We start from the raw sequence: 18,888 nt of genomic DNA, 5'->3' as shown, positions 1-18,888 counted from the left end.
CACAACTGCTGCCACGGGCTTTTTATCTTGCTATTTGTTTTACTATACGGAGGTGTTGCTTGTCAGCTCAATTGCCTTCTGCGCTTTAAAATCAACTATTTCCTCTCCACCTGGGAAACTATCAGTCTTTCTTTCTGAAGGACTGGTCCAAAAAATAATCAGTTGGTTAGGTAAAAATATTCTCCTTTTTGTAGGAATGAATGCTATAACAACAACATAATCACTATATCAGATTCACTTGATTGTAAATGTATCTAATTTCTATTCCAAACTTCATATATTTTGATAATTCAGTTAATTCTCTGGTAACAAAAGCAGTCACTCACAACCTAACCAAAATTAGAAAGAATTCTGTTACCAATGTAAGCTCCTATCTTTCGTATCTCCTACTCTCAACACACATACTTCAGATTAGTGTACCACACTTTGGCAATGAATTTTTTTTTTAAGATTTATTTTTATTTATTTATACTTACAAGAACTTGGGTCTAGGCCAGAGGTGCGGGGGTGGGGGGGATGTGAGGATTCACCAGAGACAGAGTGTGGAGCAGAACAGGCGGATCCACTGAAATACACTGCTGAGGGGAGCAGCAAAACAGGAGAGGTCTGCTGCGCCATGTGGGTAGCTCCCTGGACGGAGATAGAACTCATGCTGCAGTGGCTGCTATAGCTTGACAGTGCTGAGACTTAACCCCTTGCACCACCAGGGAGGCCCTGGCAATGAATTCTTATTGGTCACACTGGGCACCCTGCCCAACGTGGGACGGAACCACACAAGGGTAGGAATATCTGCAGGTCACCTTAGAAGTTAACTACCACATTCATCAAGCCATTCTTTCCTTCATACATGAAACAGAAATTCCTCAAATAAGGAATGCTAACCAATCTAGTCACTTGAAAAGGGATCTTTCCTATTTTATTGAATTTGGATTCTATTACACATTAGACTTATAAGATATTGTTAGTGTCAATAACACTAAGACTGAATACCTATGGACACAGTAAGAAAAATCTTCTAGACAATTCTTTTGTTGCTCTATGAAGCCAAGCAGGCTGTTTGTTTTTCCTAGTACTATAGCCTTTGATGTACTCACGTATATTACTAAACAAGATCTTCCATTCAGGCACAAAGCAAAGCTTGGTCTCTTTTCTGAGAGGAAGTCATTGAAATATTTAAATAGGGAGGAGATCAGGTCACATTTGTTTTTCATTGTATTTATTCTGTTGCCCATGTACAAGATATATTCACAGCAGGGAGAAAGACAGAGCAATGCTGGAGCTCAGTTAAGAATCAATTTCAGGGCCTCCCCGGTGGCAGAGCAGTTGAGCGCTGGGTTGCGAAGCTGCCCGCGGCCTCTGCGGCGCCGGTTCGATCCCCGGCTTGCTCCCCGGCCACCGGAGGAGGGTCCCACATGGCGCGCAGACCTCTCCTGCCGCCCGCTGCTCCCCTCAGCAGTGTACTTCGGTCCTTCTGACTGCTCTGCTCCCCGCTCTGGCTCTGGTGAATTCTCTCACCCTCCCGCGCTTCTGACTGTACCCAGTGCTTGTATAAATAAATAAATAAATCTTAATATATATATATATATATATATCAATAATGCCTTTTCTCTTACAGAGAAGCTGTTACACCTATTTCAACAAAGCAAAACCCTGGAAACATGAGCATATATTCCTTCTATAAAAGATTTTGGTGAATGAGAACCACTCAAAATTATGATCACTGTACTCTGGCTATACAGGCTCTAGTCACACAAAATAAGGACAGTTTATTGAAGAAGTTCTCTGAGCAGAATGGTTTGAAAAATTAGCGTATTTCCAACAAAAATGCAACCAACAACTCCAAGCTCCCTTTTGATAGCAGATTCAGATGACAGCTTGGTAGGACACAGTTGAGCCTACTCTTACCTAGTTCCACAATCCTGCAGTAAGGCTTAAAGGGCTCTCCAGGCTATGGCACTGACACAGGACCTTTCTGGGATGAGGTGTGGACACACCCAGCAGAACAGGAAGAAATGACTTTCTCCTTGAAAGTTTCCTCCAAGGTGGGGAGGGGAGGAAGAAGAGAGGCAGCCCTTAGGTCAACCTGTCAGCATGCTTTAAGATTGAAAATATTGCTGACCAATGGAAACAGGACAGTTGATTAAGATCCCACCAACTTTCTGGTTCGGCGATCTTGACTGACATCTTTTGAGGGGATCTTCCCTTTTTCAGGACAGTAGACCTGACACAATCTCTTCAAAATACCTCCTAGAAGTATTATCTTAAAAATTATTTTGGTGCCAACTTAAACTAAGTTTTTAAAGCTTTTTTAGAAAAATGAAGAGGTAGCAAGATCAGGACAGAGAAGGAAGCAAAAACAAAAACAAAAAAAACATGGAACCGACAAGCTGCTCATTTCCTCAAGATTAGTCTCAGTCTATGTAGTTTTAATAGAATACCACAAAAGCAATGGTGTGGCCTTCTCAATGCCTATTATCGGGAGGTACATGATGTTACTTTTTCTTATTAATAATGTTTATCCATTACAAGTTACTATTTTTTTCCTGAAATTAGTAATTCATTTGTGGAGCAGTATTTTGAGATTAATACATTGTTTTTCATCAAACTTTGACCAGCTAGTTTAGTTCTATTAATTTTTTCCTAAATCCATCTTTTTCATTATTTGGCATTTTACTATAAGAAATTGCTTTTCAAAAAAAGAAAAAAAACAGCTTTTCTTTCCTGTTTTTTATATTAACACAGTAAGCCCTATCATCTTTGAGCATTTTATTTTCTAGAAAAAGAAAGTACTTGTACTTTTCTATCCCAGCGCTGGAATCTCTTTCTCCAAGGAGCTATGTATAGGATGTATTTTTGAAAACTAATCTCAGATAGTGGTTCCAAGTAATCTGTACTTCTTGGTATATCAGTTTGTTAATTTGGTTAGGATGAAGACATTCCCTAGCATTTAGTCACTCTCAGCGAGCCTGCCCAACTAAGGGGTTGACTCTGGATTGTGATGTGTTAGTGTAATCAGCTGGGGATGCCTATCCTGAAGCAGTTTCAGATTTTCAGTGCAACATAGGTTCTGACATCTATGGCACTGTCAAAAAGCCATGGGTTCAGTGAAAAGTGCATATAAGAACTACGCACTCCTATAACCCAAGAACTAAAAAGCTCCTCCCAGGTTTCAAAAACTTTGAGGTAACTTACCTGACAGGACCACTTTTCCTGATTAGCTCAAGAGCAAGAAAGGTCCTGCTACTTAACCAACTGAGAACTCCCACTCTCCAAGATCATAGACCATTGGAAACCCCGTTGATGAGGTAAATCCAACACACCTGATTTCGTTCAATGCTTTTTTTTGTGATTAAAATGATTCAGTGAATACCTAGGATCACTCTTAGAATGGTACTAGAATAGTAAATTCGTGTTTTCCAACTCTTTTCCAATTGTTATTTTGAGGACTTTAAATGAGACTGTGTCTTCTTCAATTTACATATATTTGAGAAACATATCTCAAAATATTTCACCTTAAAACATCATGGAAAATGAAGAAACAGAAACTTGTAAAAATACATCTTTTAATAAACATCAAGAAGTACAGTGCAGTTTAGTTTTACATTGTACAGTACAGTACAGTGAGGTTTTACATTGTGGTTTACAGCAAACATATAATCTGTTATAGTGTATATTTACAAGTAAAGTAAACTTAGGATTTTTTTCCTCTCATGGCTGGGTAAACCAAATCTGGTACATCACACTACATTTAGGGTTGTTTTCCAAGCTGGCTTTTGTAAAAGGCCCTTAATATTAATAGGCTTGTAATAACAAAAAAAGATTATTACCCCATCACAAGAATAGCTTGATCTTGAGTGCTCAAAAGTTATTAAAAAGAATTATAAATACTTGCTTTCCTTTGATGGCCTTGAAGAAAGCTGCTGACAGCAAATCTGAAATATTAAAGACAATAAGGGAAACTCTGTTTCTTTTTCCAAGCAAATCCCTAATAAATATGAATTTGAGGCTATGGATTAGGAACCAAAAGATTCCTACAGGGAGAGCTTAACATTAATATTTATGATCTCATGTCTAGTGTTTAATGGCTGAATCCACTTTTCTTTAATATTGATTATACAAGGAACAGGAGAAAGGTGGAATTCTTGATACTTCTGGACAAATCAAGTGAGAGAGGGAACTAAAATTAGTGAAGAGGGCAAATTAATATTAATCTCAAAATCCTACCTGCCATCATCTTGGGATGATCAAAACTCAAGTTTTTCTAAGAAGAGTTAAAGGGACAGAACTAATAGAAATCAGAAGCTAGAAGTAAGAAATCACCATAGCCTTGCATGCTTTCTACTGATGGCATGTCAAAGTTACACAGATGGATTTATTTGTTATATACACAAACTAGTGTTGGAATTAGGGGGGAGAAAGTATCACATCTACGAAAGTATTAGAATCATATTCAGATTTGCAAAAGAAGCATAATCTGTTTACCATGCAACTAGCTATTTGTGAAATCTGTAATGGTTAACAGAACAAAATCCTTACGAATATATGGAACAAATTACATCAATTAAGCAGCTCAAATTAATAAAATATCCAATATCCCTGAATTTCTAAGCTTCATCTCAGTGTTAACATGATTTCAACTAAATGTTACCCCATTAGAAAAGAGATTTTAAATACTCTTCCCTCTTTAATACATCAGTTTCACAGATAAAAATGAACAATTTAATTTCCTTATCACTTTTGCCCATTCTCATGAATATGACATAGAATTATTAAAACAGTTAAAGTAGGTGTTCAAATAACAAAGTAGGATCCAATGAATTAAACTTCTAAGTCACAGCATAACGTTGGTATTGTGTAATAAGTCAGCTGCCAAAAAGTCATGTCTCTATAATTGAAATACGTTACTGCATCAATGATTGAGAAATTAAGACCAGATGCCAATGAAGTCAGACAGTTCCATGTCAGATAACAGAATTTGATGATCTCTATTAGATTAAAATTGCTCACTGGATGGGACCAGATCTCATACTTCTTCATATATCTTCTATAGCACCTACTAAAGTGTTGGGCAAAGATAAATGCTCAGGAAATAATCTGTGATGGGGGCAGGAAGTGAATCAATGGTGAATGTGGTCATGGCAAAGTCTTGCCTTATTTCACCCATCACTCCAAAGGCAGTCATCAGAGTGTTCCTCTGAAGTTGTTACTCAAGAACAGATGTCTGCCCCCAACCACTATCTAAAAGAAAATGAATTTCTTCGGCCTCTTTATTTATTTCTCTTAGTCACTAAGAGATTTGATATGGACATGAGTACCACTTGGCAGATTACATCTGGAAAAAAAGACTTTTCTGCCTCAGAGGAAGCACCAATTTATATTGGCATATTTTAACTCCAATAATACAATTTATAGAATCATTAGCTTTTAAAATTGTGTTAAGTATTAGTTGTAGTAGTAGATATTTAAAATGTTAGGCTTATTCTCTAACATCATTTAAAATGCGTTTTATTTTTAAAACACTGTCATGAGGTAGAAGATAAGGAACTCACAGAAGAAAATAATCTTCAAAATATCAAACCCTATTTAGTACAATTAGATCAAGAGAGAAGTTATAGCTTTAAACTGGCAGACTGATTAATGTTAAAATATTACCCTTACCAGACAGAAATTTCTTATAGCTGAAATTACATTTTTTCCAGTTTTAAGGTATTATAGAAAAAAGTACACTACATATTCTGAAATAGTCACAAAGATTGTGGACAATACCTTCTCTTAGCCATCATTTCTGACTTAACCCTGTTGCTCTAAACAACCTCAGTGGAGACGAACGACCTTTCCACTTAAACTTATCATAAATCAATATGAAGGTTAAAAATCCTTCTAGTGTAAGAAGCAAGATAAAAGGAATGATTCACATTGAAAATAATGTACTTCTCATAAAAACTAGCAGCACTTCATTCTACCAGGACATACAAATTTGGCTTCATTGACTGGTCAGAAATGAAAAGAAAATGTATACAGGTCCAAAATAGCTCCTTGCACAAGGAATATGTGAGGCTACAAGAAGTTTTCTTTAACTATATCCCCTTTAGGTGGTGTGTGAAACTACTGGAATGTCAATTTCAATGGCAGAGAGGCGGGAGCGTGCTGAATAGGGCTGTGAGTAAGTATGCATACTGGGAGGATGGGAGTACAATGGCTGCCAGAAGGGAGAAGGCAAAGATTTGCATGCACAATACCAGATAAACAGCAGAAGGGAAGTCATAAAGAGGCCCCCGGCACTAGCGATAGTGACATACACTGCATAGTCAAATGTAAAGACTGGCTCGAACTTCTTGTTCAAATGGGTGTTATAAAAGAAGACCCAAACGGATGGGGAGAGGCTCACAGTACCTGCCAGGAAAAACAGCAGCCCAGCCACCAGGTGGCAGCCTGCACTATTGATCAGACACTTGGCCAGTTTGATGTTGGGCACAGAGGACCTGAAGGCCGTGTTACACATTCCAATCAGGCAGAGCAGCAAGGCACCCATTGCGATCAGGATGCTGAGAGGCAGAGCAAACTGGAGGACCCGCAGGTCTAGCTGGTCAACTGATGAGTACCAAGTTGTGTCGTACATCAGGCAGTCACTGCTTCCATCGTATCGTGCACACTTCACCCACAGGCCCGTGTAAACAGTCAGGTTCTTCTCATTTCGGTTGAATGTGATCAGTCGTAATTTTCTCCAGTTGGGAAGTAGAGTGCCTGCAAATAGGCCTGCCACTGAGGCAATTCCACACAGGAAGGAGAGGACAGTGGCTGCATGGACATCCCGACAGCCCATGGCAGGCAGGCTGGTGCAGTACTGTCAGTCAGACTAGAGGTGATACACAAAAGGACAAATCATGAGGGGACAATAGGAGAGTAGAAAGCGTGGTGCCGCTTGACAATACTACTAATAATGAAATATCAATACAAGGAAGGAAATCCTGCTTCTAGTTTCATCTCTATGTGCAAGAAGAATGTACATAAACACTTCCACATGTGACCCCGGGTCACAGGTGCACACGCATACCCTCAGTACAACTGACGGGGTCACAGAGCAAATAAGCATATTTAGCCAAGCATATTCTTCCTCAGTGTGAATCAGAAGAACAACCAAATTAATTTCAAATTCTCTTAACATCACATCTGAAAATGCTCTCAGTTGTCAATAATCACTCATTCAACACACATATACCAAGTACTTTCATGTAGTGGCCACCCAGATGGTAAGAGTCAATGCACAAAGCGACCATCAAGTACATACAACATAAATATAAAGGCTCAGGTAAATGTAAAATGAGAGCACACAACAGAGGGGAAGATGGCTCGTAAAAGACAAAGGTGCAGGACAAAAGGCCCTACAGGACTGTGAGTGGCTGAGGGCAGGGTTCTAATGCCCACTTCCACACTTATGAGTCAAGTGACTTTGGGTCAGCTACAGAACTTCTGGGTCTTATTTTTCTCATCTGCAAAATGAGAATAACTGCCTATCTCATTAGTTGTTCTAAGTATTCAATGAAATAATATAATGTCAGGTACTTAAATGCCTAGCACAGTGCGAGTGTAATACAAATGTGACCAGCTCAGGGCGTGGCATACTTGGCAAACTGCTGTTTAGAAAACATTGAATTAATCTTGAAGAAAAGTTAAAATTAACCTGATCTCATCCCTATATACCAGGAGCTCTGGAAAGTTACTAAACATAAATGGACTCCTCTCCGAAGAACAAGAAGACAGCAAGTGTTCCTGAAATTTTCTGCTCACTACTTCATGGCTGATTCAAGATGAAAGGACTGCTTCTCAGGTTATTATCTTACTAACACTCATATAAGATGAATGCAGAGATTTTTAAGTAATGACAACCTCTTTTTATTAATGCTTATGTTACACGGGAAAGGAAAAAAGTAGCCAGGTTGTTCTCCCATTCCAAATGGAAAGACTGTATTCTTTTTCTGTACATGACAAACTGTGAAAATTAGTGCCTAATTTAGTTTTAATTTCTTCAAGGGTTTGAAATGCACTTTCCAAACACCACTCAAATGTATTTTCTCTACCAAGGCACCTTATGAGGCAACAGACACACTACTTCAATGAGTTAACACATTTACTTCTTTTAGTCAGATCATGACAAAGGGGCATGGTTGGGAAAATTCTTATTTCATCTGTTGAAAGAATCCATCATCCTTTGCAGAGTCAAATATTATCTGCTAAAATGGTAGAACAGAATTCCTGGGAGCTCTGAAAAAAGACCAAAATACTAGGAAGCTGAGTTTAGACATGATTCAAACAAATTCAAATGTGAATGAGAAGACACAATGCTCTCTAGAAAACAATATTTAATCCAATCATAAAGAAAGGAACAATTTTGCTAGCAGAAAATATACAGGCATGCGTACATACTACATATTTTATACAGAGATAGATATATACATATACACGTGTAGAATATAAAATCAGAGTTTAAGCAAAAATGTCATTTTTTTTAAAGATTTATTTATTTACTTATACAAGAACCAGGGTACAGGCCAGATGCACGGGAGGATGAGAGGATTCACCAGAGACAGAGTGGGGAACAGAACAGGCAGCCTGATGAAATACAATGCTGAGGGGAGCAGTGGGCGCGACAGGAGAGGTCTGCAGCACCACGTGGGACCCTCACCCGCAGGCCGGGATTGAACCAGTGCTGCAGAGGCTACGGAAGCTTCACAGCGCGGCGCTCAACCGCCTGCGCTACCAGGGAAGGCCCACAAATGTCATTTTTAAAAGTTCTCAACTTAGGCACAGTAGTTCTAAAGTTTCCTTATTAATTATTTTTTACTACTTATTTATCATGTTTTCTTCTGTCAATTTTTTCAGAAATAGCAATTGTTTAAAAAAATGACAGATAAAAACTCTTAAAATAATGAAATTATAGTCCTAATTTATTTTTTTATGCAAACTGGGGGCAGGAGTAAATGATCAACATTCTTAATTTTAGTGAACAACCATCTTGGTCCAGCAATAGAAACTATAGTGCAGGTTTGAGAATGTTTACATTGAGAAAGGTACTAATGACGATAAGCTTAGAATTCAACTTCATGTTGGATTTTGCTCCTTCCCGTCTTCCCAATACACTGTAAACAACTTGCTAGTGCCTGGCATACACATCATCCTAGGAATATTTGAATAAATGAGTACTGGACCCTATTCAAGACCACAGTAACCCACAAAGGTAGACAATTTATAAAGGTGGACTATTGGAGAAGGAAGCAGATATTTCTAAGCAATCAGTCATTCAACAAGTACTTACTGAGTATCTAGTACATGCAAAACCGTTTAGCCTGGAGGGACACTTAGAGGGACTGGATCTTGCCCCAATGTGTTAACAGACTGAGGAAAAAAATATGCTCTTCTATGCAAACTCAAAATGCTGGCAATGTATCAGCTACATAACTACCAAATATCAAGTGATTATTATATATTAAGTAAGCAAAGCAAACCAATAAGATACCTGATAGAAGTGTATCAATACAGGATTAGAAAAAGACTAAACAATGAAAGAGAATGATGATTTGATCCAAGTTGGAAGACAAAAGAAAAAGGTTCTTGTTACTTTCAAAGCTTCAGAACTCATTCAGCTAACCTACTTAGAGTCCTAACCCAAGCACAATTTCTTTTTGTTTTCAGAGGTAGGAGTCAAATACTTGGAGTTACCATTGTAACTGGTATTTCTGCAGTCAAGCTGCCTTGTAGCTCTGATTCCTACATTGTAAATGGAATGAGAAACAAGATCAGGATGATAACTTTACTATTATAAATTCTAGTAGTTCTTAGATGACAGTCTATCAAAGGGTACTAATGAACAGAGGTAGGTTAATATTTATTTCAGTATCAAGTGTGTTCAAATGTATCCTTTATTAAATCAAAGCAAGTGTTCTATCTGTTCCCTGAACTTGCTTATTATGCTTAAGCAGAAAAGCCCAAAGGTTGACTAACAGTCCTATTTATATAATCCACAAGGATATATTGGCATTTTGGGGAAAGGAAATACTAATTAACCTCAACACTTTACCTAAATTTCAACCTTGATGCTGGAAGTAATGTGCTAGCTCTTTACAACTTTCTTTTGCTTTTACTTTTCCTGTTCTTAACTCTACACACATATAATTTAATGATAAGTCATATATCTCACTAGAGGAATGAAGTAACAGTTTATAGGGACAACTGGGAGACAGATTATATTTAATGAGAGTCAGATAATGCTGACTCTCAGGTTAGGATTTGTTCATTCTGAGAGGGTAAAAGACCTCTACTTATGCTCTATGCCAATTAATTTTGAATCCAGGATAATTTTTTTCAAATGCAAACCTGATCCTTTTGTAACAGGGTGGTCCCCAGGAAAGGGGGAGGTTCCAGGTTTCCTGCCCCACCCAAATGGAGGGTGGAGCTGAGCAGGGAGAGAACAAAGCTGCAGAGGAGACTGAGGAAGGAAGAAAGCAGGATGGAGAGCAAGAGGGAGACCTGGAGGAGGCGCCTGGAGCCTAGACACGTGAAGAAATTGCGCTTGTCTTTTGGTCGTAGACTGGGTGACACAGATGTGGGTGAGATCTGTGGGGTGGTGACAATGGCAGTTTTTATCTTGATTTTGATTTTGCTCTTTTCCTTCCAGGCTTTGTCTGGTTGTTTCTGACCCTTTTCTGAGGGTCCCCACTAGAAGATGCTTTAGACTTGTGGCAGGCTTTGGGGCCTTGCTCTGGGCCAATCCCATCTGGATGGAGTTTTACCCACGAGGGGACGGGTAACTTTGGGTGCTTCATTTAGAAACTAGATTCTTTGCCTTTCCTGTCTTGTTTCCTAGTTGTATTAAAGTTCCTTCCCATTAAAGTCTCATATGTTTTGTGTTGATGCGGCAGATGGCATAACCCATTTAGAATAGGCAGGTTTGTGGGGTTTGGCCTGCCCCTCTCCCTGCCCTGTAACACCTTTACTATCACTTCAACTTATATTCAATGGCTTCCTATTTCCCTCTGAATAAAGTTTAAAATCCGTTCCACTGTTTCTAAACCCAGCCATCTGGTTTCTGGCAAATTTTCAAACTTCTTATGTCACTCTCCTACCCACATACTACAGTCTATGTAGACATGCTGCTTTTCTTCTCAAATTTTCTACATTTATTCTAGCTATGGGCCTTTCCTCCTGTCATTCTTCCTCCTAGAATATTTTTAATCCCATTTCATTCTTTGTTTAACTAACATTCAGGAAGGGGGGTAGGGGGAAAGGGAAGGAGCTGGTTCTAAACTTCCCCTCTCCTCCCTGGCCCTTAATCTCTCCTCTGCCCTGGTTTATGCTCTGGTAACGTCTTTGTACTTTCTCTTTGGTAGCAACAATTATGCTTATAATTCCTTGTTCAGTGTTTATCTTTCCTACCAGACTCTGAATTCCATGAGGACAGAGAGCCTTCTGTTGGTTTTTTTTCTCTCCCATTGTGTCCAACACTGGCACACAGAAGGCCACAACTATTTGTAAATGAATGAACAAACCAAAAGAAGGTCCACATGAACATAGTATGGATACAGAAAGTTATGTTTGATTTTGTTCACTCATTCATATCCCATGTTCTCAAGCCTCCAAATAGCTTCTAGAGGAATGCTATTCTTTAGAATTCCTAAAGAATAGCTATTTGCTATTCTTTATTGGCCAAAGTCTCTTCCATTTCTATAAACAGTGTTCATTTTCCTCCTCCAGAAGTTTCTCAAAAAAAGATAGGGCCATTCTTAGTATGTATTTACACACAGACTATGCTTCTGCGAATACATATCTAGGTTTGGCATCACTGGCTAACTTTCAGAATCGATCTATTATGATGGTTCATTCTTATGTGTTCAATTTATTAGGTACATTACATATTGGATATACCCTTTTCACCGAGAGTGGTTAACATATCAAATTAATTTTTGCTTACAAAGCCAAATAATTTATTTATATTTTTATTTTCATTTTAAAAATAGCAATGGGGAAAAGTAATAATCTTTTCCCATATGGAAACCTTTTCAGCCTTGTAAATGTGCAAGGCTGAAAAACATCTTTACAAATCTGAGACATACTCATGAACACTAGCTGCGTGACAGCTTTGAGCTGGGGCTTACATATAGATGTATGGGCTTGTTTCCCTTTCAGAGGTAGCTTGGTTTTGTAGCCCAGGACACCAGAATCTCTGTTGCCAGCCATCACCTACTATTTACAAACTAGACAAGTCACCTATGTCTTCTCAACATCAAATTTCTCATCCGTAAAAAATGTCTCCCACACGGCGCTGGGAAGCTGTCTGCAGCCTCTGCAGTGAGGGTTCGAGTCCCGGCTGGCCAGGGAGAAACCCACATGGCGCAGCAGACCTCTCCTGCCTCGCCCGTGCTCCTCTCAGCAGTGTCTTTGGTCTGTCTGCCTGTTCTGCTCCCCACTCTGTCTCTGGTGAATTCTCTCACCCTCCCACGCCCCTGACCTGTACCCCAGTTCTTGCATAAATGAAAAAAAAGACATTACGATTAAAAAAAAATTAAAAAAAAAAAGTCTCCCAAAGTAGTTGTGAGATGATGAATAGCGAAGCCCTTTGTTAAATAGATATGGTCAGAAATTTAAGTTTGTAATAATTATTATTAGGCTATTTACTTTCTTTAGCTAGGATCATGCTTTCCTTCTAGATATCTAAGCAAGCAATTACAGATGATCACGGTCATATAATAATGACAGAGCAATCTCCTTGGAGCAGTAACTGACCAAGTTCAAATAAGGACTCTTTTCAGGGCTTCTCCTGGTGGCGCAGCAGTTGAGCGCTGGGGTGCGAAGCTGCCGGCAGCCTCTACAGCGCCGGTTTGATCCCCGGCCACAGGCGAGGGTCCCAATGGTGCAGAGACCTCTCCTGCCACACCCAATGCTCCCCTCAGCAGTGTATTTCTTTGGTCTCCCTTTTCTGTTCCCCGCTCTGGTTCTGTGAATTCTCTCACCCTCCCGCACTTCTGACTGTACCCAGTGCTTGTATAAATAAATAAATAAATCTTTTTTTTTTTTAAAAAAAGGACTTTTCAAAACAAGCACTTCACATTTCTCATTTGACTATCTGTTTCTACAATGACTTTCAGAGAAGCAGATGGATAAAATTTGGTATAAAACTACATGTTACCAAAGATATAATAATGAGTAGAAGTATTTTCAAAAAGATACCCTCTAGCCGTAACTTGGGTTTTCTTAGAATCTATAGGTCATCAATCATTGCACTCACAAGGAAAGCGTCCTAAAACAACTTTGTTGAAAAAGTGAAAAATGTGTTGTCTGACACATGGCTGGAAAGGGAAATAAGAAAGAATCAAAATACATACTTACTCTTTGAGGTTCTCGGTAGTTCTAAGACAACTCTTAACAATTTAGAAGAATATATGCATATTTGAACAGAGTAGAGATGTTCTGGGTCTAAAGAAATAGGAAAAATACCCCCAAGTTACTATAGCACTTTTCTAAAAACTCCACTTTAACGTATATGGACTTTGACAAGATAATCACCAATTATCTAACACCAATGAAATATACAAAAAAGATGTCCAGTAAATTAAAATGAAAAAGCAGTTTATTCTTAAATTCACATATTGCCAATACGTAAAATAAAAAGAGAAAATCATTCATTTTGTGGTTTGAAAGATGAAGGGATAAGGATAAAATCAATTTATTGTTTTGGAATAAATGATCAATACTTAATTAATTTCTCGACTATAGTGAAAGAATAAAAAGGGCCAAGGAAACAATATGCAATTAGTTGTCTTGGAAGTACAAACAATTCATTATACTTCTTTTATACCTCTTAAAAGGATACTAACATAACTAGGCCAAGTTGATATAGCCACTGTGCATACTAAAATTTGCATCTAGAATTTTTTTTTTTAAATTTATAGCTCCACCAATGGCTCAACCTGCCATTTAAATGTTTTCATGTATCTTTTTCTAAGCATCAGTAATTTCCTCTTCAAATACTATTTATCTCAAATGAACAGGATGAGAATGAAAACTTGTAAACATCTGAGAGCTTCCTGGATTAAGGCGTTTATCACTAGCCCTATTATGATCATTACGTAGAAGGTCCACAACAGTCCCCCAGAAGAGATTTAAATCGAGCCCCTGCCCCAAAAGTGTTTCTTGAGTTGGTATCAAGCATAATTAATTACTCACTCCAAAGTCAAGGAAAATCGTTTTACAATTAAAAACAGACAATGGGATCTCAGAGCAATCATTTTAACTAGGGTCACTGAGTCTGGCCTTTCTTTAACTTGAGGGGCCCATCCCAGGGCTGTACTACAAAACAAGGGCTTCAGAGGAAAAGAAACAAGCTTCGAGAGCAAGCCGCACCCCTCCGTCGCCTCCTCCTCCGAGCAGGGTCCGTAGGAGCACCCGAGCCAGCAGAAAGAGAAGGGGGGAAAACTTTCCTGGTCAGAGCCCACGGAAAGAGACGGCAACAAAGGCGGCAACCGCTCTCAGAACAAGCTCATCCCTGCAACACTGAGTGGTTTGAACCGCAAGCAGGTCATCATTACACAACCAGCATCATCAGCTACTGATTCAAAAATAGCAACTAGCAGCTCCACAAAGCAGAGCCGGCACCGAGCCCCCGGCCCCCGGCCGCTGCAGCAAGCCCTCCTGACATTCCCCTACCCTGTGTAGAAAATAATCTTTAAAAGCTTTATCAAATATCGCCTCACTCAATTTTCACGTCCACAAATGTGGTCAGCATTTGTCAGCGTTCCCGATTTCCCAGGGGTTAGCAATTGTACACAAAATCCTCAGTTACTTATGCAGAAGACCCAGAAACCTGGTCCGCACCTACCTGCTTCTCACACCCAAGGCATTTTACGCGGTCACACTGAGGAGCTGCCCGGCCGTCTCCTCCTCAGCGTCCCAGGAAGTGCGTTCCCAGCGAGTCGCACCGGAGGCTTCTGGGAGCGCAGTCAGGTTCCCCTGAGGTCCTAAACGGGAATGGCCTGGATGGTTGGAAGACTACAATTCCCAGAATGCCCGGGGTCACCAGCCGCTGGCAACATCCTGCGACCGCCTCGCGCCCTTCTCTCCCCGCTGCTCACCGACCCTATCACCCCTGCGCCTTCTGTTCCCGTCCACATTTGGGGTATATATATATATATATATATATATATATATATATATATATATATATATATTTAACTTAAATATGTATATTTAAGTTAAAAAAACTAAACTAAAACTACTCTTAAGTTGGGAGCCCAAGTAAATGTTTCCTATTAAGAGTGATTTACTTAGAAGAAGGTTAGCAAACATCCTTAAAGCCCTCCTCCCCCACATACACACGAAGTTTTTAAGGGGACTCAAAGCCGAAGAGTTCAAACTCTACAACCAGACTGCCTAGGTTTACATGGCGGTCTGCTAAACACGAGTAGGATGGGGGCAAGTTATCTCTCGAATAGGGCCTCTCTGGTGGGGTAAGGGGTTAAGCACCGCACTATGAAGCAATCTGCAGCCTCTGTAGCGCGAATTCGATCCCTACCGACCAGGGAGAAACCCACATGGTGAGGCAGACCTCTCCTGATTTGCCCGCAGTGCTCCCCTCAGCAGTGTATTTCTTCAGTCTGCCTGTTCTGTTCCCCGCTCTGTCTCTGGTGAATCCTCTCACCCCTACCCCACCATCTCTGGCCTGTACCCCAGCTCTTGGATGCATAAATAAATAAATCTTTAAAAAAAATAAAATGATGGTAAGATTACCTAGATTACTGACTTTGCTTGAAAATACACTTAATATAGCTGAAGTGTCAAGTAGAGCACATAGCCAGCTATTAACTATTTGAACTAACTTTAATTTACTCTTCCTCAAAATTTCAATTGTCCTGTGCCTTTCTTTGTTGGCTTCTTGAAACATGATATCCTGTATTTCTGAATATCTGAAATAAAATAAAGAATTCAGAAGTTAGATCTATTTTTTCTTTATTAGGCATGAGGTCTACAACTTCAAATGCCATGGGGATAAAAGTAAATGTGGCAAATGTTAATAGTTGAGTCTAGTAACCATAGTTATATTGGTGTTCACTGTACTATTCAAACTTTCTATACCTTTGAATTTTTTAATAGAATTTGAGAAAAGCATCACAGTTTAACCAAGAGTAAAGAATGGCATCCACTCCTATTCCAGTCTGTCCCTGTATGACCTTAGGTAAGTTAAGTAAGCTGCTGTACCTCAGTATTTCATGTATGATAATTTTCTACATTAAAAAATTATGGTGAGCATTAAAATGCATAATTTTACGTAGTGATATTTACAACAGTATCTGACACAAATGAGCACTACACTGTTTTCATTTTGTGATGCTCCAGTAACAATGAGACTCTTTGTTCGTGATGGAAAAAGGAAGGGAGAAAGGCTGATCTCTGTCCACTATTGCCATCTTCTTATCTACCATGCTTCAGAGGTTGTAAGGTTATGTAGGGTCAGAAACATTATGATCCTAAAGTTAGACCTAGAAATGTAATAATGAGGAGGGCATTAAGTGGTAAGAGGATATTTGGGCACATATAGGCCTTGGGCTATAGGTCATTTCTGGGAATACCAGATGCGTGATAGCAATGTGACTCCTGAGTCACAGAGTGATCAGCACTGAATTTCATTCAGTTTGGTCATCTAAAATAACTGAATTGAATCTAATACTATGTACAAAATTATTTCATAATTTACTTCCCAAACATTGATTACCTGATTAGCAGACTTTAGTTGGGATATAGATGTAGTTGACTATAATTTTAAAAATAATAGGGCCTCTCTGGTGGCGCAAGCAGTTGAGCGCAGCCCTGTGAAGCTGTCCTGCAGCCTCTGCAGTGCGGTTCAATCCTGACTGGGGGGGGGTGGGGGTGGGTTTGGGGAGAGATGCCCACCTGGTGCAGCAGACCTCTCCTGCCTTGTCCGCTGCTCCCCTCAGCAGTGTGTTTCATCAGTCTGCCTGTTCTGTTCCCTGCTCTGTCTCTGGTGGGTCCTCTCACCCTCCCGCACATCTGGCCTATACCCCAGTTCTTGTATGCATGAATAAATAAATCTTTAAAAAACAACAACAAAAATAATAACAGTTCCAAAAGGAAGGGAAGACAACCCTATTTCTAGACTTTTTGATCAAGTTCTGTCTGTGGTTAGCCTGTCTTTGGTATAGTGCAGATGGAATGAAATACTTATGTGCCCCTATTGGGGCTAGATTATCATTAGAATATCATTGTCAGAACTACCTTAAGGAAGACTTTAGAGCAATTAAGAATCCTGGCTTTCCAGTTTTTCTCAACAGAGACGACTAATCTGAAAACAGTGGTTAAAACACCACAGATTTATTATTTTACAGTTCTAGAGGTAAGAAACCTGGCAGGATCTCAGTGGGCTAAAATCAAGGTGTCAGAAGGACTTTTTTTGTTGGAGGTTGCATTTACCCTCTCCAGTTGTCTAAGAACATCTGTATTCCTTGGTCCCCTTACACCTTAAGATCCAGCAATGGCTATTTTGAGTCTTTCTGTTGTTAAGTACCCAGTCTGTGATACTTTGTTACTGTGAGCACAGCAAACTAGCATAGGAAATAAGGGAAGAAGGTTCTGAGTGAGATGTCACTTTAAAAATTGTTAGAAATTTACGTTCTATAAAATAGGTGGAATGACAATGTATGTTTCTATCTTTAATAAAGTTGTTACTGTAGAGGTGAGGAAGGGAGGGAAAGAGGAAAGACTGTACAAAAGAACTGGAATAAAGTAGGATAACTGAAGACTTTTTCCTATAATTGCTTTCAGTTTTTAATTTGTCTTTCATTGTGTCAATTACCCCTTCCTCTCCCACCACCACTATTTCCCACCCAGTTTTTAAAGAGAAATTGTATGTCAAACTTCTGATAAATGTATTACAATTTTGGTGTTACATCAATGGTTCTTTGAAGCAGATGAGTTTTTCTGGTTCGTATGTTTATAGGAAAAACCATGTGTGCTCATTATATTGCTCTTACAATTTCTCTTGACTCCAAAGTAGTGCCAGTTCATGGAGAGATTTGTTTTTAAAATTGAGGCTCAATTATTATATAGTACATTTATTTCCTACCATTAGGATTCAGTTGGCCAGGGGCTTTTATTTACTGTCATTTAATCATGTTTCAAATCCATCCAATCTCCCTCAATTTGTAGCAAACCATATACAAATAAAACTGAAGGTATATTTTAGCTTTATAATCATATCCTTTTTCTTAATATAAGAAAATTATACCATGGTCTTCTTAAAACCTTCTACATAGAAATAATGCCCAAAATAATGTTTGACAACCACTAAGAAAATGAAGTCAGAAGATATTGGCAATTTCAGAAAAATATACTCAAATATGTGCAAAGAATAAAGGAAGCTTTTGTCCTTTGCTTTCAACTTTCAATGCACTTAGAGCTTACAAAAAGAAAAATAAGTACCTGGCCATATATTGCTCCAAAATTAGTTAGAATATAAACTACATATCCTGTTTTTCAAATTCCAAGTATTTCAAAGTACATGATTCAGATAATAGCTGTGCTTCATGTAGCTTAGTATCTGGGCATCCCAAAGATTTAATTTCTATTATGAAGACATTAATAATATATACAAAGGTGACTACTTCCTGTGCAGTCTTCCAAATACCTAACAACTATTAATTAACAACTGTCATATAAAGAGAATTTATAACATTTTAAAATTAGAACTACCTAACATGAATGGTTGATTATGGCTAGAAATGGTGGTTTCAGTTGTCTCTGGCTCTTTCATCCTTATGATAGCCAACGAAGGCAATAACCCCATCTGCTACTCCTGAAGTTATCTACAGGGAAATACTACAACTT

At 38.9% G+C, this 18,888-nt stretch overlaps 1 protein-coding gene across 4 annotated transcripts in view; it reads right to left on the bottom strand.

The window, feature by feature from the left end:
* The window catches only part of CLDN12 (claudin 12), a 77,730-nt gene extending 62,722 nt beyond the window's left edge, over positions 1–15,008 (bottom strand). Inside the window, exons 1-4 of one of the 4 annotated variants that reach the window (XM_054692318.1) lie at positions 14,870–15,008; positions 13,381–13,467; positions 6,394–6,856; positions 3,231–3,932 (exon numbers count right to left, since the gene is read on the bottom strand). In XM_054692318.1, the coding sequence (XP_054548293.1) occupies positions 3,859–3,932; positions 6,394–6,823 (504 nt within the window). In that variant the 5' untranslated portion in view covers positions 6,824–6,856; positions 13,381–13,467; positions 14,870–15,008 and the 3' untranslated portion in view covers positions 3,231–3,858. Of the gene's footprint in view, positions 1–3,230; positions 6,857–13,376; positions 13,468–14,869 lie in introns of those variants that run through there. The other 3 variants (XM_037507546.2, XM_037507539.2, XR_008550674.1) reach the window with 3 other exon arrangements.
* Between the last annotated feature and the right edge of the window lie 3,880 nt (positions 15,009–18,888).

This window comes from Talpa occidentalis, unplaced genomic scaffold (genome assembly GCF_014898055.3).
Source record: "Talpa occidentalis isolate TD23 unplaced genomic scaffold, MPIMG_talOcc4v2.1, whole genome shotgun sequence".
NCBI lineage: Eukaryota > Metazoa > Chordata > Mammalia > Eulipotyphla > Talpidae > Talpa > Talpa occidentalis.
This window is presented reverse-complemented; position numbering and strand designations above follow the sequence as displayed.